Here is a 25,720-nt window from a genome sequence, read left to right on the forward strand (position 1 = left end):
ATCCTTACTCATGCCAGAGAGCTCAGTTCTTTGCCAGCATCAGTACCACAAACCCTTGTCTATAAGGGATAGCTACCCACTGAGCTTCACAAAGATGTCAGTGTTTTTCTCATTAGAAGCCTCACTTCTGGGCCATCTTAGAGAACATAATTTTGGGGTTCTCAGGTTTTATACAGTCAATCTATTCTAACATTCTCGCCTCTTTGAGCCTTCTTATATACTCTTCCATACTATGTCTGAGGATATTTCATATCTTTGCTACATTTATTAGGCATTCTGTATAATCTTCAAAGAACCACTGACCTTTCTGGCCAAAGTATTAGGATCTGGTTCAAGTATCCTTGCCAGAAGCTTAAATCCCGAGTCATGGACAAGTTCTCCATGTCATTTAATTCTGTCATATCCAGCTTTGTATCATGTGCACTAGTCTAATACTCTCAAAATCCACTCTCTCATGTTTCTCTGGATCCTCTTGTACATATTGGTCCAGTCTTGCAATTGCTTCTGTGAAAGTGATCTCCTCTAGAATGGAAAGTGTACTTTTCCATAGGTTATAGCCTAAGGAATGTGGATTAGAAGGAGAGATGTTGACTTTTTCACACTACTAAGACAGGGATCCATATGGCATTTTTTTTTACATTTATTTTTATTTATTTGGCTACATAGAGTCTTAGTTGTGGCATGTGGGATTTAGTTCCCTGACCAGGGATCAAACCCAGCCCCCCGTATCAGGAGCACAGAGTCTTAGCCACTGGACCACCAGGGAATTCCCCATATGGCATTTTGGATTCCCACTGTAATGCAAAGGGAAACTTTCACAATGTCTGCTGTCCTTGATGTCCTGCAAATGGAGGGGGGTGGTGTCCTCAAATTCCTTGCAGTGGGAACCCACTTAGGTGGCACCAACCTTGACTTCCAAATGGAACAGTACATCTATATAAGGAAAAGTTATGAAGTCTACATCATAAATCTGAAGAGAATTTGGGAGAAGCTTCTGTTGGCAGCTTGTGCCATTGTTGCCTTTGAAAACCCAGCTGATGTCAGTGTCACATTCTCCAGGAATACTAGCCAGTGAGCTATGCTGAAGTTTGTTGCTGCCACTGGAGCTATTCCTATTACAGGCCACTTCAGTCCTAGAACTTTCACTAACCAGATCCAGGCAGCCTTCTGGGAGCCAAGACTTCCATTAGTTACTGATCCCAAGGCTGACCACCAGCCTCTCACAGTGCCTCCTACATTAACCTGCCTACCGTTGCTCTGTGTAACACAGACTCTCCTCTGTGTTATGTGGACATTGCCATCCTGCAAGAGGAGAATGGGGCAGCAGAGGATGAAATGGTTGGATGGCATCATCGACTCAATGGACATGAGTTTGAGCGAACTCCGGAAGATACGGAGGGACAGAGAAGCCTGGTGTGCTGTCATCCATGGGGTTGCAAAGAGTTGGACATGACTGAATGACTGAACAACAACAGCAAGGGAGCTCACTCAGTGGGCCTGATGTGGTGGTGGTTGCAGACCTGGGAAGTTCTGTGAATGTGTGGCATCATCTCCTGGGAACACCCATGGCAGGTCATGCCTGATCTCTGCTTCTACAGAGATCCTGAAGAGTTTGAAAAGGAAGAATAGGTGGCAGCTGAGAAAGCTGTGACCAAGGAAGAATTTCAGGGTGAATGGGCTGCTCAGTTCATTCACCAGCTCATTTGCTCACTGAGTTCACTGCTATTCAAACTGAGGGGTGAGCTGGTCCAAAGGCATGCAGGAACTCAGTTCAGCAGTTCCCTACTGAAGACTGGAGTGCTCAGCCTGCCACTGCACACTGGTCTGTAGCTCCCACCGGTCAAGTTGCTGAATGGGTAGGAACAACCACGAGTGGTCTTAAGTTGTTCTTCCACAAACTTTTTTAAAAAGTAATTTTATTTATTCATTTATTAGTTTTGGCTGTGCTTGGTCTTTATTGCTGTGTGGGCTTTTTCTTTAGTTGCAGGGAGCAGGCACTAATCTCTAGTTGCGATACTTGGGCTTCTCATTGCAGTGGCTTCACCTGTGGAGCACGGGCTCTAGGGCACGCGGGCCTCAGTAGTTGTGGTTCCTGGGCTCTAGATCACAAGCTCAATAGTTGTGGCTCATGGGCTTAGTTACTCCACAGCATGTCGATCTTCCCAGGCCAGGGATGGAACCCGCATCTCCTGCATTGGGCAGGTGGATTCTTTACCACTGAGCCACTGGGGAAGCCCCCACAAACTCTTAAAATGGAAATAGGCTGACAGAAAAGAAAGAGTTTCTTTAAAAAAACAAGGAGAGATGTTAAGAACAAGTGTCATTTTGTAAAGCACCTGCCTTGTAAATTTGTTGTACGATTTCCAGGAAAGGGGATACTGCTTTCCTCTGGCAAGTAGTTTAAAAGTCTCCTTATGGAAAAAAAAAAAAAAAAGTCTCCTTGTGTTGGCCGGAGGATTCAGAAGAGTCAAGGGCCTTAAGATTTCAGGTTCATTTACCACCAAATATTGGTATAGTTGGAGAAAGGGCTATTTGATATCTTATGGATAGATCTATGCCTGGCATACAGTAAGCATATGTGTTTTTTTTTTTTTTTAGTAAAAAGCCACATAATTGACCTTCTTTTCAATTTCTGTACTAAAATTCACAACTGCACCGTTGAACATTAGTGAGCATTCGTTTGAGGCACATATATCTACATATTCTGTGTCCCATTCTGAGAGAGTTCCATAAACATGTCTCTCATCCAGTGTGACATTGTGATTTTTTAAAAATAATTTTCATTTATTTATTCTATTTTTGGTTCCACTGGATCTTTGTTGCTACAAGGGCTTTTCTCTAATTGTGGCGAGCAGGGGCTGCTTTTCCTTGCAGCACACAGGCTTCTCACTGCGGTGGCTTCTCTTGCTGTGGAGCACGGTTCTAGGCACTCAGGCTTCAGTAGTTGCAGCACTTGGGCTCAGTAGTTGTGGTGCATGGGCTTAGTTGCTCTGCCAGAACAGGGATATTTTGGGACCAGGGATCGAACCCAAGTAACTTGCATTGGCAGGCAGATTCTTTACCAGTGAACCATCAGGAAAGCTGGACATTGTGATTGATAATAGGAAATACATATTTGGTCTTTCTTCTTTGTTTCTGATACAGCCCCTTACACCCTTGGAATTTCCTAAGAGAGCAATAAAGGTGTCTTTTGTTGTGTCAGTGAGGTGTCTTTTTGTTGCTGTTCAGTCACTGAGTCATGTCCCTTGTCTGATTCTTTGCGACCCTATGGACTGCAGCATGCCAAGCTTCCCTGTCCTTCACCATCTCCAGGGGTTTGCTCATGTCCATTGAGTTGGTGATGCCATCTAACTGTCTCATCCTCTGTCACCCACTTCTCCTCCTACCTTCAGTCTTTCTCAGCATCAGGGTCTTTTCCAGTGAGTCAGCTCTTTGGATCAGGTGGCCAAATTACTGGAGCTTCAGCTTCAGCATCAGTCCTTCCAATGAATATTCAGGGTTCATTTCTTTTAGGATTGACTGGTTTGATTTCCTTGCTGTCCAAGGGACTCTCAAAAGTCTTCTCCAGCACTACAGTTCAAAGGCATCAGTTCTTCAGTGCTCAGCCTTTTTTACTGTCCAACTCTCACATCCACACATAATTACTGGAAAAACCATAGCTTTAACTAGATGGACCTTTGTTGGCAAAGTAATGTCTCTGCTTTTTAATATGCTGTCTAGGTTTGTCATAGCTTTTCTTCCAAAGAGCAAGTGTCTTTTAATTTCATGGCTGCAGTCACCATCTGCAGTGATTTTGGAGCCCAAGAAAATAAAGTCTGTCACTGTTTACATTGTTTCCCCATCTATTTGCTATGAAATGATGGGACTGGATGCCATGATCTTGATTTTTTGAATGTTGAGTTTTAAGCTAGCTTTTTTCACTTTCCTCTTTCACCTTTATCAAGAGGCTCTTTAATTCCTCTTTGCTTTCTGCCATAAGGGTGGTGTCATCTGCATGTCTGAGGTTATTAATATTTCTTCCAGAAATCTTGATTCCAGCTTGTGCTTCATTCAGCCCAGCATTTCGCATGATGTACTCTGCAAATAAGTTAAATAAACAGGGTGACAAAATACAGCCTGGATGCACTCCTTTTCCAATTTGGAACCAGTCTGTTTTTCCATGTCTGGTTCTAACTGTTGCTTCTTGACCTGCATACAGGTTTCGCAGGAGGCAGGTCAGGTGGTCTGGTATTCCCATCTCTTTAAGAGTTTTCCAGAGTTTGTTGTGATCCACACAGTCAAAAGCTTTGGCATAGTCAATGAAGCAGATGTTTTTCTGGAATTCTCTAGCTTTTTCTGTGATCCAGCGGATGTTGGCAATTTTATCTCTGATACCTCTGCCTTTTCTAAATCCAACTTGTACATCTGGAAGTTCTTGGTTCACATACTGTTGAAGTCTAGCTTGAAGGATTTTGAGCATTACTTTGCTACTGTGTGAAATGACTGCAGTTGTGCGGTAGTTTGAACATTCTTTGACATTGCCTTCTTTGGGATTGGAATGAAAACTGACCTTTTCCAGTCCTGCTGAGTTTTCCAAATTTGCTGGCATACTGAGTGCTGCACTTTAACAGCATCATCTTTTAGGATTTGAAATAGTTCAGCCAGAATTCTGTCACTTCCACTAACTTTGTAGTGATGCTTTCTAAGGCCCACTTCACACTACAGGATGTCTGGCTCTAGGTGAGTGATCATACCACTGTGGTAATCTGGATCATAAAGATATTTTTTGTATAGTTCTTCTGTGTATTCTTGCCACCTCTTCTTAATATCTCCTGCTTCTGTTAGGTCCATACCATTTCTGTCCTTTATTGTACCCATCTTTGCATGAAATGTTCCCTTGGTATCTCTAATTTTCTTGACGAGATCTCTAGTCCTTCCCATTCTATCGTTTCCCTCTATTTCTTTGCATTATTCACTCAAAAAGGCTTTGTTATCTCTCCTTGCTCTTCTTTGACGCTCTGCATTCAGATGGGAATATGTTTCCTTTTCTCCTTTGCCTTTCGTTTCTCATCTTTTCTCAGCTATTTGTAAGGTCTCCTCAAAAAACCATTTTGCCTTTTTGCATTTCTTCTTCTTGGGGATGGTTTAGATCACTGCCTCCTGTACAATGTTATGAACCTCTGTCCATAGTTCTTCAGGCACTCTATCAGATCTAATCCCTTGCATCTATTTGTCACTTCTATTGTATAATCACAAGGGATTTGACTAGGTCATACCTGAATGGCCTAGTGGTTTCCCTTGTCTGTGCTGTGCTTAGTTGCTCAGTCGTGTCTGACTTTATGACCTCATGGATTGTAGCCTGCCAAGCTCCTCTGTCCATGGGAATTCTCCAGGCAAGAATACTGGAATCGTTTGCCATGCCCTCCTCCAGGGAATCTTCCCAACCTAAGGATCAAACCCAGGACTTCTGTATTGCAGGTGGATTCTTTACTGTCTGAGCCCCAGGGAAGGTCATGAACACTGGAGTGGGTAGCCTGTTCTTTCTCTAGGGGATCTTCCTAACCCAAGAATTGAACCAAAGTCTCCTGCATTGCAGGCAGATTTTTTACCAGCTGAGCTACCAGGGAAGCCCAGTGGTTTTCCCTGTGTTCTTCAATTTAAGTCTGAATTTTGCCATAAGGAGTTCATGATCTGAACCACAATCAGCTCCCAGTCTTATTTTTGCTGACTGTATACAGCTTCTCCATCTTCAGCTGCAAAGAATATAATAAATCTTATTTTGGTGTTGACCATCTGGTGATGTCCATGTGTAGAGTCATCTCTTGTACTGTTGGAAGAGGGTTTTCCTATTACCACTGTGTTCTTTTGGCAAAACTTTTAACCAGCACCTATGGGTAGGGTACTGGTTGCCAGGTAAATCAACCATGTGATTAGAGGGTAAGAACTCAACCTGTGGAATCTAATGCTGTATCAGGGGAGATAGTGTCAGAAATGACTTGACTTGTAGAATACCCAGCTGGTGTTGGAACATTGCTTGTTGGATGTGTGGAGAAAACCCCCCTCTTCCCACATTGAAACTGGGTGCTCAGAACACAAAAGAGTTGGTGTCAATGAAGTGGGATTTGCTAGGTTAGCCCTGGCTCATGGAAACATGTGGTTTGGGAAGAGAAAGCATGAAGGGCAGAGAATGAAGACCCTTTGATTCCCGAGTCAGATGGTCACCCATGGTATGAGCAGCAGTTTGCTGTAGTCAGTCAGAAAGGTAAAAGTTACCAAAGGTATTTACAGATGGATCCAAATCCTGAGGAGTGGAATCACTGGGTATATAAGGAAGTGCATAATAACAAGAAGCATAATAAACATATAATTCCTTGGTTACTGTTATCTGTAATAGCTAAACTAAAAGTAAAAGATAATGCTGGGTTAGACCTTGATGCTGGTCCAAACTCAGATTTCAGCAAGTTTGAGCTTGGGCCACTAGCCTCAAAACTGCCCCCAAGGTAAAAAATTGTGCAGGGACAACAGAAAGTCCCCTAAGACCTCTAGTTACCAAGAAGGTAGTAAACATGTTCTTTTTTAGTCACCCAGTTGTGTCCGACTCTTTGCAACTCCATGGACTACAGCACACCAGGCTTCCCTGTCTCTCACCATTTCCAAGGTTTGCCCAAGTTCATGTCCTTTGCATTGGTCATGCCATCCAGCCATCTCATCCCCTGATGTCCTTTTCTCCTTCTGACCTCAATCTTCCCCAGCATCAGAAACTTTTCCAATGAGTTGGCTGTTCGCATCAGATGACCAAAATACCGGAGCTTCAGTTTCAGCATCAGTCCTTCCAACGAGTATTCAGGGTTGATTTCCCTTAAGATTGACTGGTTTGATCGCCTTGCTGTCCAAGGAACTTTCAGGAGTCTTCTCCAGCACCACAGTTTGAAGCCATCAATTCTTTGGCGTTCTGCCTTCATGGATCACTGCATTGTTGTGGCAAAGGGGCTTGTGAAACTCAATGAAGCTACGAGCCATGCCGTGTAGGGCCACCCAAGATGGATGGGTTATAATGGAGAATTCTGACAAAACATGATTCACTGGAGGAGGGAATGGCAAACCACCCCAGTATACTTGCCATGATAACTTCATGAACTGTATCAAAGAACAAAAAGATATGACACTGAAAGATGAGTCCCCCCGTAAACATGTGGAAAGGACAAAACCAAGACGCTCCTGACACCAGGATTATAGTGTGAAGGAATTGTTTGATTCTGTAGACCATCAAGTTCCTGAAGAATATTCACTGAAATAAATTGCGGGAGTAACTAGTTTGGGGGCTGTGTCTTTGGTTTTGAGTGCTGCAAAATAGGAAAGCATGTTTGTATTGATACAGGGCCCACACATCACTATGGAACTATCACAGATGATTATATGTGATCCAGATACACAGGAGGTTATTCCTGGGGGAACAGCCAGCCTGATGGACTGGATAAAATCCACTCTAAGGTCTGTTTATCCTGAGATGGGGGATGGTTGGTCTCCCCCTGTGAATGCTGAGTGGAAAACTTCAGGTGAGGCAGCTGATATGCTTCATATGCAAGCTGTGTGGGACTAGCCTTTTAATGAGTAGGCTATACACCCACTGAATATGCCCATTATGCCCAGGTCATGGTAAATTCTCTGGTTAAAGGGACCCCTTCACATGGGCATCCCCTATAATCCTATTGTTCAGTCGATAAGTGCATTACACATTTAGAGTTATAATGTCTTTATGGTGGTGGTGGTGGTGGTGGTTCTGTCACCAAGTCATGTCCAACTCTTTGCCACCCCATGAACTGCAGCACGCCAGGCCTCCCTGTCCCTCATCATCACCTGGAGTTTGCCCACATTCTTGTCCATTGAATCGGTGATGCCATCCAACCATCTCATCCTCTGTTGCCCTCTTCTTCTCCTGCCCTCAATCTTTCCCAGCCTCAGGGTCTTTGCCAATGAGTTGGCACCTGGCATCAGGTGGCCAAAGTATTGGAGCTTCAGCATCTATCCTTCCAATGAATATTCAGAGTTTATTTCCTTTAGGATTGACTGGTTTGATCTCCTTGCTGTCTGTAAGGGACTCTCAAGAGGCCTCTCTAGCACCATAGTTTGAAAACATCAATTCTTTGAGGCCCAGCCTTCTTTAGGGTCCAACAATCCTGTTGTTGCAAAAAACAGTTCAGGAAACCTTATAAAATTTGCTATTTCATCGTCCCCTCACTGAATCTTACAGATGCTAATAAAAAATTAAGTTAATTAACAAGAGAATGTATGAGGCCAAGGTGGGGAGTCACATGACTCTTCCCAACAAGGTAGAACATTTTAAAGTTACTAAGTAGTAAGGAAAGTTATGACCAACCTAGACAGCATATTGAAAAGCAGAGACATTACTTTGCCAACAAAGGTCCATCTAGTCAAGGCTATGGTTTTTCCAGTGGTCATGTATGGATGTGAGATTTGAACTATAAAGAAAACTGAGCGCCGAAGAATTGATGCTTTTGAACTGTGGTGCTGGAGAAGACTCTTAAGAGTCTCTTGGACTGCAAGGAGATCCAACCAGTCCATCCTAAAGGAGATCAGTCCTGGGTGTTCATTGGTAGGACTGATGTTGAAGCTGAAACTCCAATACTTTGTCCATCTGATGCGAAGAGCTGACTCACTGGAAAAGACCCTGATGCTGGGAAAGATTGAGGGCAGGAGGAGAAGGGGATGACAGAGGATGAGATGGCTGGATGGCATCACTGACTTAATGGACATGGGTTTGGGTGAACTCCGGGAGTTGGTGATGGACAGGGAGGCCTGGCGTGCTGTGGTTCGTGGGGTCACAAAGAGTCGGACACAACTGAGCAACTGAACTGAACTGAACTGGAGTAGTAAGATGAGTAAAGTGAATATTGACAGTAGCAAAACAAAGAAGAAACAGAGGAGAGTCACAGGACTCATTACAATAGAATAGAAATCCTTAGTTGGTTATTTAAAAATGAGTGAATAAAATCAACACTGATGGGGTTAAAACAAAAGCTTTAACATAGCACAACCTAGGGGTGGGTGGGCCAAAGGGATACACCATTTGGATCTCTTTTAATGTTGTATGCCCTCCCAACATTAAAGAGCCCCAAACGAGTCCACTCTACCCATTTGGAAAAAATTTAAAAGTCAAAAGGTATAAATTACAATGAGAAACCCGAGCAGTGGGCAGGCAGATTTACAAGATGAAGATTAACCAAAGGGCCAGGGTCCCTTGTCTGAACCCCTCACTGGGGACCCAAAGACTTTGCACTGGAGAGGGTAAAATGGTCAGGGGCCAGAAAAGAGAGGTTTCCCAGGACTCAACTGTGGTACCAAAGCTTATTGGTGAAGCCCTAACCCAGGCTACAATTAGATTCAGTTCAGTTCAGTTCAGTCGCTCAGTCGTGTCCGACTCTGCGACCCCATGAATCACAGCACGCCAGGCCTCCCTGTCCATCACCAACTCCCGGAGTTTACTCAAACACATGTCCATCAAGTCGGTGATGCCATCCAGCCATCTCATCCTCTGTCATCCCCTTCTCCTCCTGCCTTCAATCTTTCCCAGCATCAGGGTCTTTTCCAATGAGTCAACTCTTCACATCAGCTGCCCAAAGTATTGGAGTTTCAGCTTCAGCGTCAGTCCTTCCAATGAATACCCAGGACTGATCTCCTTTAGGATGGACTGGTTGGATCTCCTTGCAGTCCAAGAGACTCTCAAGAGTCTTCTTCAACACCACAGTTCAAAAGCATCAATTTTTTGGCGCTCAGCTTTCTTCACAGTCCAACCCTCACATCCATACATGACCACTGGAAAAACCATAGCCTTGACTAGATGGACCTTTGTTGGCAAAGTAATGTCTCTGCTTTCTAATAGATGACCTAATAATCATTGATAGGATTATGAAAGTTAGAATTATGTAAAGAGTGTGTCAGTTTTACCTGAATGTTTTATGGGAGTGCATATTATATTTGGCAGGGTGAACACTTCCCCTACCTAGTACTGTAAAATCAAAACCTATGAAGTCCTAATCGAGGTTACAGTTAGGAACATATGAGTTGTTGGAATTACTGTAAAACTTGTAGGAGACTCAGTATGCTTGAATAGGCTTTATATGAATAGGCCTTTTTTTTTTTTTTTTAACCAGCTTGTGGGAGATGGATACTGAATCTGACTGGGGAACATTTCCCCTACCTAGTATTGGCAAACAAGTGAAAGTGAAAGTCACTCAGTTGTGTCCAACTCTTTGTGAACCCATGGACTGTAGCCCACCTGGCTCCTCTGTCCATGGAATTCTCCAGGCAAGAATACTAGAGTCGGTTGACATTCCCTTCTCCAGGGTATCTTCCTGACCCAGTGATTGAACCCAAGTCTCTTGTGTCTCCTTCATTGGCAGGCAGGTTCTTTACCACTGGTGCCACCTGGGAAGCTGCAAGAAGTGTTCTATCTGCCAACAAAATACACTGACACTGCAGATAGCTGTGTGGCCAACTTAGTGGTGGGAAGACTCTTGGACACAGCTGACTGATACTGATATCCTTGTGGTGATACAAATGGATCCTGACAGGAGTAGACACTGGTTCTGGCCTGGACTTCACTTACCTGGTGGTAGATGCAAATACTCAGTATGATTTTGGACACACACACACAGCAGTGAGCATTAGCTTGCAGTAAGCAGCAGTTGGAAGAGAGAGAACTTAATTTCCAGCCAGAATTGAACCCTGGTCACCTGGGTGGAAACCAGGAATCTTCACTGCTAGACCACAGGGGCCAGCGGATAGAATATAAGTCCCCAGCCCTTGTCGTGAAAGGAAGAATCAGACAAGGAGACAGAAGATAAAGAGGAAAGTAAAGTATTTACTAGAAAAGCAGAATAGATGCATAAAGACACACGGGCAAGCCCTGCGAGAAAGTGCTAGAGTAGTGCCTTTGGAAAGTTTAAATCCTTTATTAGGGGGCAATCTTCTGGGGCTTTGTCCCCTTCTTGGCCAGTCGTCTTGTTTTGAACCCTCTGGTTAATCTGTCTCAGGACCTTCGTCTAGGTACACACGCATCCCTCAGTCAAGATGGATTTCATGACAAAGGCATATGGGAGGGGGATAGCAAGACTTACTATAGTCTACATTCCCTACCTTTTTGACCCTTTGAAGCCTTTTGTGTATGTGTAGTGTCTCCCTTGCCCCAAGGATGGGAAATGTATAACCTCTTGATGTCCTAACACAGTTTAGCTCCTCTCTGCTCCTGCCATAAAATTATCTACCTGTTGTTTCTTGTATAGACGTCCCACAGGGTATTTCCCTGGTGGTCCTGTGGCTAAGACTCTGCACTCCCAATGCAAGGGGTCCAGGTTGGATCCCTGGTCAGGGAGTTAGATCCCACATGCCATAACTAAGAGTTTGCATGCCACAACTAAAGATCCCACATGCTACAATGAAGATCAAAGATCTGGAGAGCCAAAACTAAGACCTAGTACAGACAAATAAGTAAATAAATATTTAAACAAAATAATGTTGAACAGAAAGAGTGAGAACTTTCTGGCTTTGTCTCTTAATATTATGAGGAAGCATTCAATATCTTACCAGTAAGTATGATGTTAGTTTTACGATTTTTGTAGTTTTATTTTTTAACAATAGTCAGAGTGTTCCCATCCTCTAGTGTCTGAAAGTTTTCATAAAATACATTTTGTATTCTTCAAGGACTTTCTATGCATTTATTGAGATAATCATATATATGTTCTTCATTTTGTTAATATGGTGAATTATGTTGATTAATAGTTTTAATTTAATGATACTGTGTCATTCAGGAATTTCATTCAGTTTAGAAGTTTTTTTTTTAAAGATTTATTTATGGCTGTGCAGGGTCTTTGTTGCTGCACAGACTTTTCTCTGGTTGTGGTAAGAAGGGGCTACTCTTCATTGTAGTGTGCAGGCTTCTCACTGAGATGGCTTCTCTTGCTGTGGACTACAGGCTCTCAGGTGCTCAGACTTCAGTAGCTGTGGCACATGGGCTCAGTAGTAGTGGCTCCCAGACTCTAGAGCACAGATTCAATAGTTTTGGCACATGGGCTTAGTTGCTCTGCAGCATGTGGGATCCTCCCGGACTAGGGATCAAACCTGTGTCTCCTGCATTGGCAGGCATATTCTTTACCACTGAGCCACTGGGGAAGCCCTTTCATTTAGTTTTGACTAAGACAAAATTCCTACAACATGCTTCACAAATCAGCAAGGTGCTTATTTCTTTCCTGGAAGAGTCCAGAAATAGGTAACAAGGATAGCCACTCACCAGTTGCAATAATAATAGAAGTTACTCATTTGTTTATTTGCTTGCTTTTGCTGTAACATTTTATGACTCAGGAAAACAGACCCACTGGAAGTATTAGAACTATATGCTCATTAGAGAGAAATTAGATCTTTCACAAATGTGGAAAAGAGGTAATCAGAGGATTGGAGAATCTTTATACACAATATCCTTAAATAGTGGTATGAATGGACAGATTTGAGTTTGCAAGGAAATTCAAACAGCTGTGCATGTCTATCTGCCAAAGTAGGACCATAAAAGGTGACTCATGGAGATGCTTGTGGACACCACTACCTCTGAGGAGACTGAAGTGCTTGTGATTGGCTCAGGGTTGACATTATTCAACAAAGACAGTAGTCAGAAAGATAAGCTTGAAGTTTGGAACTTCTGAACAGTTTTGGATCTGTCATTCTGTTACATCCACATCATTTTGAGATTAATGGCTTCTTCATTTTTGCATTTCAAATCTCAGGAGGTTCCTCTCTTATCCAATACTAACCATTCAGCAAAGAGTATTCTAGAAAAGGTAGTTCTAAGCCTCATATAACATAATCCAGCACAATCAAGTCCCCTAGCTTTTATTCTCATGGTTCCAAGTTCTCTCTTTTCATCGTGAATTGTTGTGTCCATCTTTAAAAAGGAGCAAAGTACAAAAGGTTAAATTACCAAGTCTGATGAAACCATCCTTTTTTGATAACTTTGAACATTTTTTATTTACATCAACTACTTATTAACCAAAACAAATGCTACCTACTATACTAGCCACAAAAATGCTAGAGATACATCTCTCTACATTAAAGGTCAATAACCTGAAAATGTCTCTTTTCATAGTAAGGAAGATGGGTAGAATATGTATCAGTAGGCAAATCCTAGGATCTGTCATAATAGGGTAGAAAGAAAATTCCAATAAGTACCAAAGTCAGTATCACAAGGACCACATGCATTGCATATAGTGGAAATTAATTAGAAACAATAACAAAACTAATTCCAAATACACTTACTTGCATATTAAAACATACGTTTAACTTCAGTCTGAGATGTCACAGTGGAAATGACACAGTACACATATGCGAATCACAATGAAAGTAATACACATTGAAAGTTATATGAAATAGCTGAAAGGGTACTAGGAGCATTATTAACATAGTGGTTTATATTAGCAAATGAAAACTATAAATTACAAGCTAGGGTACCACTTCAAAGATGAGAGAGACACTGATAAAGCATTTCCTTATTTGCAGCATTTTAAAGATTTCTCTTCAGGTATTAATTTCTTTATGCATAACAAAGAAGAGCTGCACCTGAAGGTTTTCCCACATTCATAGGGTTTTCTCTCCAGTGTGAGTTTTCACATATTTTTGGAGTATTAGGGAAAACGAAAGAATTTTCCACATTCTTCAAATTCCTGTCTCCCAGTATGAGTTCTCACTTGATGACTAAAGGATGAGAAAAACCTGAAGGTTTTCCCACACTCTTCACACTGGTATGGTTTCTCTTATGTGTTCTTATGTATGCACTAAAGTGTTAGGATTCACATGGTTTTGCAAGAATTTGATACAAATTAAGATTTTCCTGCACTTCAAATACTAATAAGAGTTCTCTTCAGTATGAGTTCTCACAAATTTCCTAAATGATGAGAACAGATGAAGGCACTCCTGCATTTCATATATTCACAGTTTCACTCCAATTTATGTTATCCCATGTACAGTAAAATGTGAAGAATAAAAGAACATCACAGTGTCTACAATTATAGGGCCTCTCCTCAATATTGATCCTCATATAGTTAATTAAAAGAGGAAGGGAGTTGTGCATTCCTTACATGTATAGAACTCATTTCTAGTGTTTTCTCACTTGTCAAATAATCTTTGAAGAATAAGTGAAGGTCTGAGTTGGAAAACTGTCCCGTGCTATATGCCTCAGGAAGAATCAACAAATGAAGGATTTCTAATTAAGGGCAGGCACCAGAATGACACAAAGGACAGAATTCCCTTCTCAAATTGCAGCAAGGCTAGGGAAAGCATGAAGACAAAAATACAAACTGTACTGGTCTTCTTTACATCTTCTGAGTTATTTAGATTTATGACTTAAATGAATAATTCTTTTCTGCCAATAAATAATTTTGAATGAGCTTTTACATATAGATCTTCTATTAGCAGGACTAAAGATAAAAGGGAACAAGATGGGAAGGCAGAGGGTATGAGAGTAAAGCAGTGTCTTTTATCATTTTCATTAGGTGATTCACTCAGGTTTAGTGAAAATCCAACATGGAGTGAAAGGAGGGGATTACTATCTGCTCTGGGTCTTTTTAAAAATTAGTGAATGTTAAACAGTTTGCCCAGGAGAATGATAGACAATGTGTCTTAGTAAGCAGGGATCTAAAGCACCCTGGAATTTACTGGGAAACTTGTTTGTGAAGACTATACTTAATTATTGTTCTTTTCTTACAAAAAATGTAGTTTTGCAATTTGTATATGTCAACTAAAGTGCCTTTGTCTAAGCTATTTAAAAAAAAAAGAATAAGTGAAGGTTTTCCCACATTCCTTATATTCATAATACTTCTTTCCAATTTGAGTTCTTATAGGTACTTTAAGGGATGTAGAAGAAATAAAACTTTCTCATGTTCTTTTACATTCATTGGGTATATTTTCAGTATGAATTCTCACATGTGCCACTAAAAAATGAGGGACAGTTGAAGATTTTTCCCCATTTTTTGCCTTCACAGAATTTTTCTCTAGTGAGAGTTTTCACATTTTCTTAGAGATGAAAGAAATGGAAGGCATTTTCACATTCTGTAAATATAAAGCCTGTCTCCACTGTGAGTTCTTACATACAGCAGTGCATGAAGAATGAATGAGCGCTTTCCTACATTTTGTATATTCACAGTACTCTTCTCCAATGTGAATTTTCACATGAGTCCTAAAATACAAAGAAAAGCTGAAAAGTTTTCTACATTCCTTATATTGTTAGGACTGTGTCCAGTGTGTCTTAACAAGTGAATGATTAATGAAGGCTGTCACAGATCTAGTGAATTCACAGGATTTATCTTTAGTATGAGTTCTGTTGTACACATTTAAATTTGGAATCAGGCTGAAGACTTTTCTATATTGATTACTCTCTTTATATATCTCTCCAGTCTGAAATACCTTCCACATAGTAGATTTCAAGGTCTATCTGAAGTATTTTCCAATTTGACCATATTTACAGAGATCCTCCACTAAATGAATTCCTGAATCTCTCTCCTGTGTCTTGCACTGATCTGTGCTATGGCAAAAATGATGATAATTACACGATAGGCAGCTTTTCACATTACAGATGAAGTCATACAGTAAGTCAAGGTAGGCTGTGATAGGTAAAGGTTGTGCATTCCTATTCTTAGAGGAGATACTATCCCAAAATATTATAAGTAAAAAGTCAATTTAGGATATAAAATGGAATACCAAAAATTACAGAATTGAGCCAAAAGAAAACAAACAAAAAAAGGAGAATAGACACAATTATATAAATAATTATATTAGATGTAAATAGAATGCACTATCTTATTAAAAGGCAGAAATGATAAGACTGGATAAAAAAGCAAGATCCAACTCTATGCATAATAGTTTACCAAAGATGAACTTAAAATATAAAGAGAGGATAAAAGCAAAAGGATGAAAATAGATATATTATACAAACCCCAAGCATAAGAAATATGGGTAACTCTACTAATATCAGATTTAAAGTATTACTAGAAACTAAAAGATATTTCATAATGATTAGTGTCAATTTATCATGAAGATAAAATAATTCTAATGATGTGCACATCTAACAACAAAGCTTCACAATACATAAGGTTAAAAAAATGCTAGAACTGAAAGAATAGACAAATTCACAATTAACAATTGAAGAATTAACATTTTTCTTCCAGTAACTGATAGAACGTGTAGGAAAATGTGGTAAGAATAAAGAATATTTAAACATTATGAAAGCAATTTGGTTTGATATTTACAAAATACTAAACACCACAACTATAGAGTACACATTTCTTTCAAGCATACATATAAAACATATCAAGATAACCCATATGTTAGATAACAACAACAAAACAGCAAAGCTCAATTAATTTTAAAGGAGTGAAATTGTACAGAGTAAGTTCTCAGACTAAAACGGACCTATTTGGGATATCCAAAATAATATCCCCAGATATTTGGAAATTAAGTCATACTTCTAGTTAAGCAATAGATCAAAGAAGAAATCAACAGGGGAATGATAAATTCAAACTTAATGGTAATAAAATCACAATGTATCAAAATTCATGAAATGCAGCTTAATGCATGGCAAGAAATTTATAGCTTTAATTTTTATTTTTTTTACATTTTAATATGTATTAGGAAAGAGTCAATGATCTGAGCTTTCAGAGAAACTACAAAAAGAACAGAAAATTAAACCCAAAGTAGGTATAAGAAAAGAAAAACATATGAGTAGAAATCAGTGAAACAGAAATGGGAAAATAACAAAGACAAGGTTGGTTTAAAAAAACAATTAATAAAATCATTATACTAACTGCAATACTGATAAAGGCAAAAGGAGAGAAAACATATTTACCAATATCCAAAAATGAAAGAGGGGCACCACTACAGATCCTAAATATATTGAAAATATAATAACAGAATATTATCAATAACTTCATGTATTACCATTTTAGATAAAATGGACGAATTGTTTAAAAAACACGAGTTACCAACTGACACAAGCGGAAATAGAAAACTCGAATTGCAGCATATTTATTTAAGAAGTTGAATTTGCAATTCAGAATTTCCCCACAAAGAGAATGCTAGCCACACATGGCTTCTGTGGTAAATTCTGTCAAATACATAAAGAAGAAACAATAAAGATCTCTTTCATACAAGAGAGGTGGAATAAGAATTATCAGCTCATTTTATGAGATCGGAATAACTCTGAAACTAAAACTGACAAGAGGATAATGTGAAAAAATATATAGAGAAACAAATATCCCTCATGAACACAGATGCAGAAATTCTCAACAGTGCAAATTGAAACCAGCCAATAGATAACATTTTCACACCACTGCATGCCACCTGGAAGAAAAACATAAACAATTTGCCTGATGAATCACAGTCATACAGGTGCTCTTCCGTTCCCAGTCTGCAGGACTTCAGTTTGTCGGATCTCCTAGGATCTTTGTATTCTTCTACTGTTGCTGCTGCTACCTCAAGCTCGGAATGGAGACAGACTTGATTCAGATCTCACCACTCAGATTTCAGCTGTGACCACCATCACTACTGCTGTGATGATATTTGAACTTGCAAGATAGAAACTACCAACAGGACCAGGGCTAGGGGAAGGTAAGCATCTCAGAAGCAAAATTAATGGGTCAACAAAAAACTTAGGAAGTAAAGATAGATACTACTTAATTCAATATTCAAAAAAGTCAAACTTAATGAAATAATTCATGATGAAACAAAATATCAATATTTTAAATAAAGACAGGATCCAACCCTACACATGAACAATTTGACCTCACCCTAATTCCAGCCCTGATACATCTTGATATCAACTTTACTGTTTCTTGAGCTCACTGGAGAAAAAAATGACCAAGTCTGGTTTACACTTCCCTCCTCAATGGTAATTCTATTACATACATTTATGCATTAAAGGAAAAAAACATCTTTACAGTGTGGAAAAGCTATCAAAAAGCTATGGAAAAGCACTGTTACTCTGGTATATTATCTCTGCATGCAGAGCATCTCTACCATCTGCTAAAGCCACTCCCCCTCACCCCTGCCACACACATACATTACACACACACAAATGCACACATATACAAACATACACAAATATACAAACACTGGGTGAAGCTAAGGAATTCTAAAACTTTTTGAGGTAATTCCATCATGTATAATGATATATTTTTATTGATTTTTCATGATTATGCTGATAAACTGGAAGTAACACTCTTTTCAAGGTATTCCAGATCAGTCAAAAAAGATGTAAGTAGGAAGCCTTTGGAGATGCCTTTAAATTATACACTTTACCAATAAAGTACTTGTAAGACAGGAAAAGAGTAGTGGCTACTGACACCTTGAAGCCTCAAAACACACATCTCTGTATATTGAAAAGGTTTTCAGGAATTTCTGATCCTTTCATCAAGCATATTCTACCAAGACATATAGATTGCTGATATGCTTATGAAGATTTTCAGGACTCATATGTAGTCAATTTATTTTACTAAATAAAATTTTTGGCTGTGCTACTTCCATGCCTGAGAGGGAAACAAATGTTCTGGTTTATTTCATAAATAAACTTCTAGTCATCTTGTGAAGACACCACTGATGCAGGTTTAAAAGTATAGCTGGCATTTATCAGGTCCCTTTCTCATTCTATTTTCCAAAACTCAATTTTTAGGGTTGCTACCAGCCAGGAAAATTCCTTAGGAAGTTCAATTATTTGTGTATGTTTTTACTAGTCAGATTGAGAGATGACCAAATAAAGATATAAAGTCAGCCATGGAAACTCAAGAGTACTGTCCCTTGATAACACCTAAGGGAAGGTAAAAGTATTTTTTTTTTGACAAGCATGTCATATATCTTAAACAGACAACCTAGGACCTAATCAGACAACTGTGTGAATCAACCTTACTCACAAGAAGGAGAGAAGAGATGTGTCAGCTTGGAGTGCATTTGTCTATAATTAACAGAAAACCTGACTACAATTGTTTAATCACAGAAGAGTTTATTTATAAAGTGCAACATAAAGCCTTGGAGGAGGTAGCATAGAGATGTTGTGGTAACTTGACAATGCTGTAAGAAATTCAGGGGCTTTCCATCTTACCATACTTGGTATATATAACCTTTGTTCTATGGTATTCATCTCATGGTTGCAGGTTGGTTGCTTCAACTCAAAGTTTACTCCTCAAAACCAATGCCAATTAAGAAAAAAGGAAAATGGGAAAAATCCCAAGGAACATGCCACAGCAGATTATCCTTTTCAAAAATATTTCCCTTAAGCCCAATTCCCAATTACACTTTTATATCATTAGCAATAATGGAGTGATATGACATTCCTATCTGCAAGAGATTATGGGAATATGAATATTTTGGCCTGTAGTAGGGGAAGGCAAAGAAAAATAGGCTTGGAAATAGCTCCGTTGATAGCCATTTGTATAGCTCTATAGCTACTATTAACAAATTATGACACAAATTTATTATCTTACTGTTCTGGAGGTCTGAAGTTAAACTGGGCTAAAGTTAAGGTAGAATTATATTCCTTTCTGGAAGCAAGGGAGAATACATTTTCTTGTCTTTCTAGATTCTAGAGGCTATCTGCATTCTCTCACTGGTGGCTCCTTTCTGTCTTCAAATTCAGTAATAGCTGGTTCAGAGTTTTTCACATACTACTACTCTGATACTTTTCTGCTTCCCACTTGCACTTATTTTTTTTTCCACTTGCACTTATTAAAGGTTCTTGTGGTTCTAAGCCCACCTGGATAATTTAGAGTAATCTTATTATTAAGGTCAGCTGATTATCAACCTTAAATCCATCTGCAATTTAAATTCCCCTTTGCCACATAACAAGATATTCACAGGTTCCAGAGATTAGGACATAGATATGTGAGATCATTATTCTCCCTATCATATTCCACTCTCTGGTCCCCAAAGATTTACAGACACCCCATATAAGAAATATATGTAAGGTCCTCAAAGATCTCATCTCATTATAGTATTGTCTCAGTGTGTATGCCCAATACAAATAGTGTACACCTATGACATCCTTGGCTTTCTTTCCTAATTTTAGCATCTTTTACAATCTGAATAGGCTGAGAATTTCTCAAATCATCAAATTCTGGTTCCTTTTTGCTTAATAGTCCTTTCCTCAATGTATTTTATCCTTCTCACATTTTACTATAAGCAGCAAGAAGAAATCAGGCTGCACTTTCAACCTATGCCTGGAAATCTCAGCTAAATATCCAAGTTCATTGCTTACAAGTCCTTTTTCTCTCACATTTCCAAGGGAGGACACAATTCACCTGTTTTCAGCCACTATGTAGCAAGGATTCCCTTTCCTCCAGTTTCCAGTAACATTTTCCTCATTTCTTTCTGAGTCCTCATCATTAGTGACTTTAACATCCATATTACTACCAAGTCTCCTAAGGTTTTGATTTAGGTACTCTACATGGCAGTATGTTTTCTCAACCATACTTCCTCAACTTACTTCCTTCTGAATCTTTGCTAGCAGAGTTATTAACATTTGTATTTCAACCACCAGTCTGTCCAAAGCAATCTAAGACTTTTCCATCATGCTCTTCAAAATTCTTCCAGCCTATGCCTGTCACTCAATTCCAAACCAGTTTGCATGTTTTTAGTTATTTGTTACAGCAGGACTCCACTTCCAGGAACCAAAATCCGTATCAGTCAGGGTTCACTCAGAGAAACAAGCAGCAGGAGATACATGTTAAGAGATTTATTACAAGGAAGTGACTTATTTGATTGGGTGAGCTGGCTAGGCAAATCCAAAATCTGTAGAGGAGGCAATTAAAAAGGAAAGGCTGGAAATCTGGGGCATCAACTGAAGCTACTGCCCACAGTCAGAATTTCTTCATCTCAAGAAGACTCAAAGCTGCTTTTAAGGCCTTTCAACTGATTAAATCAGGCCCACCCAAATCATCTAGGATATTCTCCATATTTTAAGACTGATTACCAACCTTAATACCTCTGAACCTTAATTTCCTATTGCAATACAACAGTATATTTACAGGTTCTAGGGATTAGGATGTGGATGTCTTTAAGGGGCCATTACTCTGCCAACCACACCAGGTTCCTGGAGATAGAGGAGTCCTGACAACAGAGTTGATTATTTCTTCAAATCATTCAACTCCCTCACCAACATATCTTTACTAAGTTTTCTTTGCTTAAGTAATGTTAATTCTACAATATATTTCCTTTCAAATTACCTATTAATCAGAACAATGTCATCATCCAAAGACAAACAGATACTGGAATGCTGTGTCATCAATAGCTCCTCTAGGGGCAGAATTTAGAGCTCACTTGAGAATTTGTTTGTAATAGCAAGGGACAGTTGCAGGCAGGCAATGTATTGCTTGGTCATGTCTATTGACATTAAGAATATATGGTGTATGCATGTGTGCTCAGTTGTGTCTGATTCTTTATGATCCTGTGGTCTGTAGCTTGCCAGGCTCCTCCTCATGGAATTTTCCAGGCAAGAATACTGGAGTGGGTTGCCATTTCCTCCTCCAGGGGATCTTCCTGACCCAGGGATTGAACATGCATCTCCTGCACTGCCTGCAGATTCATAAGAACTCCTAGTTGAAAAGGACACATTTATTCAAGGTACACGTGTATCCCACTGTTCAAAGCAGCACTAATTACAATAGCCAGGACATATGAGCAACCTAGATGTCCATCAACAGATGAATGGATAAAGAATATGTGGTACATATACACAATGGAATATTACTCAACTACAAAAAGGAACACATCTGAGTCAGTCTAATAAGGTGGATAAATCTAGAGACTATTATATACAGTGAAGTAATTCAGAAAAACAACATATATTAACACACATAAATAGAATCTGTAAAGATGGTATTGATAAACTTATTGGCAGGACAGCAAAGGAGATGCAGACATAAAGAACAGACTTTTGGACACAGTGGGGGAAGAAGAGGGTGGCATGATTTGAGAGAGTAGCATTGAAACATATATATTACCATATGTTAAACAGATAGCCAGTGGGAATTTGCTGTATGATGGCAGGGAACCCAAATCCGGTGCTCTGTGACAACCTAGGGGGTGGGAGGTAGAAGGGAGCTTCATGATGGAGGGTACATATGTATACCTACCGGTGAGTCATGCATACATCAGTATAGCAGAAATCAACACAATATTATAATTATCCTCTAATTATATATATATATATTTTTTAAAAAGAGAACTCATTCGTCATTGTGGGTATCATTAAACTCTTAACAGGATAACTTCAGTTAGATAATAGGAAGAACTTACAAGTCTTCAACATTAAATTAGAACAGAAAGAATAGATGAAAAAGATATACTTTCATGAGATAACCATGTATTTGAAAGTGAAAGTCCAATGATTACAAGAGTGATTTTGAAATAAATAGGAAATTATACATGTTGCAATCTACTGATAAAACAAAAATCCAAACAGAGCTTGGAAGAAATTGGACATAAGTAACAGAAGAACCTAGCAGGTATAGCCCATAGGGTCTCGAAGAGTGGGACATGACTGAAGCGACTTAGTACAGCACACAAATATAAACTGATTCCATTCCAAACAGAAGAGGCGTTATAGAAAAGTCATAGCTGTGTAAATAACAAAAACTTAAAAAGTTTCCAGTAATAAAAAAATGAAATATGATAAAATGAGTCAGACATTTTTACATCGTGTTATATACAGTGAGAAAAGAACTTTTAAAAGTTAGAGTTACTTTTATTCTGAGAGGCTTTCATATTATCATTTAGAAATAAATACTAAAAATTTAACCAGTAGTACGAACTTTCCTGATATAAAATTTTACTGACAATAACTGGAAAATTAATTATAGGGCAAACAGGCCAACAAAACGAAGATTAGCATTACTATGAAAAACTCTGAAAAGAAGAAAGAGGAGTAGAATTATTACTACCAGGTTAAAAAAGGGAAAGGTGTAAGAGATAAAACTAAAGTACGCAGTTGGAGAAGTTTCAGATGCCTAAACGATTCTGGAAGGTTGGACTTCCTTCTGACTTCCTTTCAAAGTTGGATTCTAGACTACTGGGTAAGACAGGCTTCAAGAATTTGAACTCATTCGTCCCAGTTCCTCCCATCAGACACACCTCGTACTGGTAGCTCTGGGACAGGGTCCCCGTGCCGCTGACGTCCACCAGGTGGCCCGGGAAGTGGCCCTCGGGCACCGGGCAGCGACCCGCCGAGCCCGCCCCGCCCCTCCTGCACAGCCGCACCGCCACGAACACCAGCACCGAGAAGAGGAAGAGCGACGACACCGACGCCAAGGCCACCACCAGGTAGACGGTGAGCGGGTCGGCCGGCGCCGCGGCCGCCGCTTCCGCTTCCGGGGGCGGCAGGTAGGGCTGCGAGAAGCCGTCCACCAGCAGCACGTGCAGCGTGACGCTGGCCGACAGCGGCGGCTCGCCGTTGTCCTTGACCAGCACCACCAGCCGCTGCTTGGGCGCGTCGCGCTCGCTCAGCAGCCGCGCCGTGCGCACCTCGCCGTTGTGCGCCCACACGCCGAACAGCCCGGGCTCCGTGGCCTTGAGCAGCTGGTACGACAGCCAGGCGTTCTGGCCCGCGTCGCCGTCCACCGCCACCACCTTGGTCACCAGGTAGCCGGGCTCGGCCGCCCTGGGCACCAGCTCGGTGCAGGGCGCCGAGGCGTTCTGCAGCGGGTAGAGCACGAAGGGCGCGTTGTCGTTGGCGTCCGCCACGAGCACGCGCACCAGCGCCTGGCTGCTGAGCGCGGGCGAGCCGCGGTCGGCGGCGCCCACGCGGAACTCGAAGGCCCGCAGGGCCTCGTAGTCCAGGGACGTGAGGGCGAAGAGGTGGCCGTTGTCGGGGTTGATGGACACGAGGGAGGCGAGGGGCAGGTGCGGGTCTGGCGGCGGCAGCAGCGAGTAGGTGACCTGGGCGTTGGCGCCCGCGTCTGTGTCTGTGGCGCTGACGGTGCCGATGTGCAGGGCGGGGCTGTTGTTCTCGCGGACCCACAGGGTGTAGGAGGTCTGGGTGAAGGCGGGGGCGTTGTCGTTGACGTCGGACACCAGCACGGTTATGTTGTGCTCGGTTTTCAGCCTCGGTGTCCCCAAGTCGGTGACAGTAATGGTGACATTATACTCAGCTTTGCTTTCTCTGTCTAGCGCCCCATTTGTTACCAGCGTGTAGAAATTCTCTTCAGACGGTTTCAGAATAAAGGGGAGATCATCCTGGATGGAGCAAGTCATCTTTCCGTTGTCCCCTGAGTCTCGGTCTCTAATCCTAAACAGGGCCACTTCTGTTTCGGGGGAGTTTTCAGGAATGGGGCTGGTAAGTGATGAAATAGTTAGTTCTGGGGCGTTATCGTTAACATCCACCACCTCAATGAAGACAGAGCATTTTCCAGAAAGGCCCCCGCCATCAAATGCATCTATATCCAGATCATATGAGGATACTGTCTCAAAATCGAGTTTTTTGATTAGTCGAACTTCTCCCGAAAGGCTGTTTAGCTCAAAAGTTGGGCTCATCGCCTGAGAACTATAAAGCAGGGAATATGATACCTCTCCATTTGTCCCAGTGTCTAAATCTCGGGCAGAAACTTTGACAACTAGGGCGCCTACGGGGCTGTTCTCCGGGACCTGCACCTGGTAGTGGGCCTGCGCAAACTCAGGGGCGTTGTCATTGATATCCAAGACCAAGATTCTGACCTGGGTGGTACCAGATCGAGGCGGAGAGCCGCCATCCAGCGCTGTGAGGGTTAATCTGAGCAAGGCCTGCTTCTCCCGATCAAGCTCTTTGTCCAGCACCAGCTCTGGGTATTTCCTACCATCCCCCCGATTGCGGGTGGACACATGAAAATAAGAATTGGGACTGATACTGTAGTTTTGGATGTTGTTGTTGCCCACGTCCAAATCCTGAGCATTTTTCAGAGGAAACACTGACCCAGGAGGGCAGTTCTCTGGGATTTTCAAAGTCATTTCTCTTTCAGGAAACTCAGGAGCATGATCGTTTATGTCTCTCACCAGTAGCTCAGCTCGAAATACTCCCAATGGTTTTTTCAGTAACACTTGAAAATGCATTACACATGGATCTGTAGCGCCGCACATCTCCTCCCGGTCCAGTTTCTCATTTAATGTCAACTTCCCAGTCTGCAGATCGAGCTGCAACCGGGGTTCGTTATCCTCAGAGACCACCCGGGCTTCCCGCGCAGCTAGCTCCCCCACTCCGAGCCCCAAGTCCTTGACAAGGTTGGCCACAAACGAGCCGCTCTCTATTTCCTCCATCACGGAATAGCGACGGGATTCCCAGCCTGCAAAAGTCACTCCCAGCAAAAGAAAGAGAATCAGGACTTGCCTTTGTTGATGAAAACGCTCCCCTCCGGCCTCCATCTTTACTTCCACAGATGCCTTTCCAGGATCAAGGGCCAGCTCTATTTTAGGGAGCGATGAGACTGAGAATGTGATGGTTCTCCCAGTTGGTAACCTGTCCGGAAATGTCGGTGAGTAGCATTTTCTGGAGACTTGTTGTGAGCTTTGCTTACATTACAGTCTTTTCGCTTGCGCTGGAGATCTGATGTAAAATTGGGAACATTTCCTGGGCGTATTTTTTTGACGCCTTAGCCTGCAGCGCCACCATGCGTTGTCTTCGAAAATAATTGCTACAATTGTATTCCCTCTTTATAATAATCTAAAAGGC

At 41.1% G+C, this 25,720-nt stretch overlaps 1 protein-coding gene and 1 pseudogene across 1 annotated transcript; one reads left to right on the top strand and one right to left on the bottom strand.

The window, feature by feature from the left end:
• The first annotated feature begins 820 nt into the window (after positions 1–820).
• Positions 821–1,629, top strand: LOC122440830 (annotated as a pseudogene).
• Positions 1,630–16,049: 14,420 nt separating this feature from the next.
• PCDHB15 (protocadherin beta 15) lies at positions 16,050–25,575 on the bottom strand. The gene has a single exon (XM_043465258.1). It carries the CDS (start codon positions 25,411–25,413, stop codon positions 23,023–23,025), a length of 2,391 nt encoding a protein of 796 aa, XP_043321193.1. The 5' UTR covers positions 25,414–25,575; the 3' UTR covers positions 16,050–23,022.
• Positions 25,576–25,720: the final 145 nt, after the last annotated feature.

Source organism: Cervus canadensis, chromosome 4, assembly GCF_019320065.1.
Source record: "Cervus canadensis isolate Bull #8, Minnesota chromosome 4, ASM1932006v1, whole genome shotgun sequence".
Lineage (NCBI taxonomy): Eukaryota > Metazoa > Chordata > Mammalia > Artiodactyla > Cervidae > Cervus > Cervus canadensis.

Bases quoted from the DNA above. Each gene is read 5' to 3' on its own strand.
- PCDHB15 (XM_043465258.1), bottom strand. From the start codon at position 25,413: ATGGAGGCCGGAGGGGAGCGTTTTCATCAACAAAGGCAAGTCCTGATT.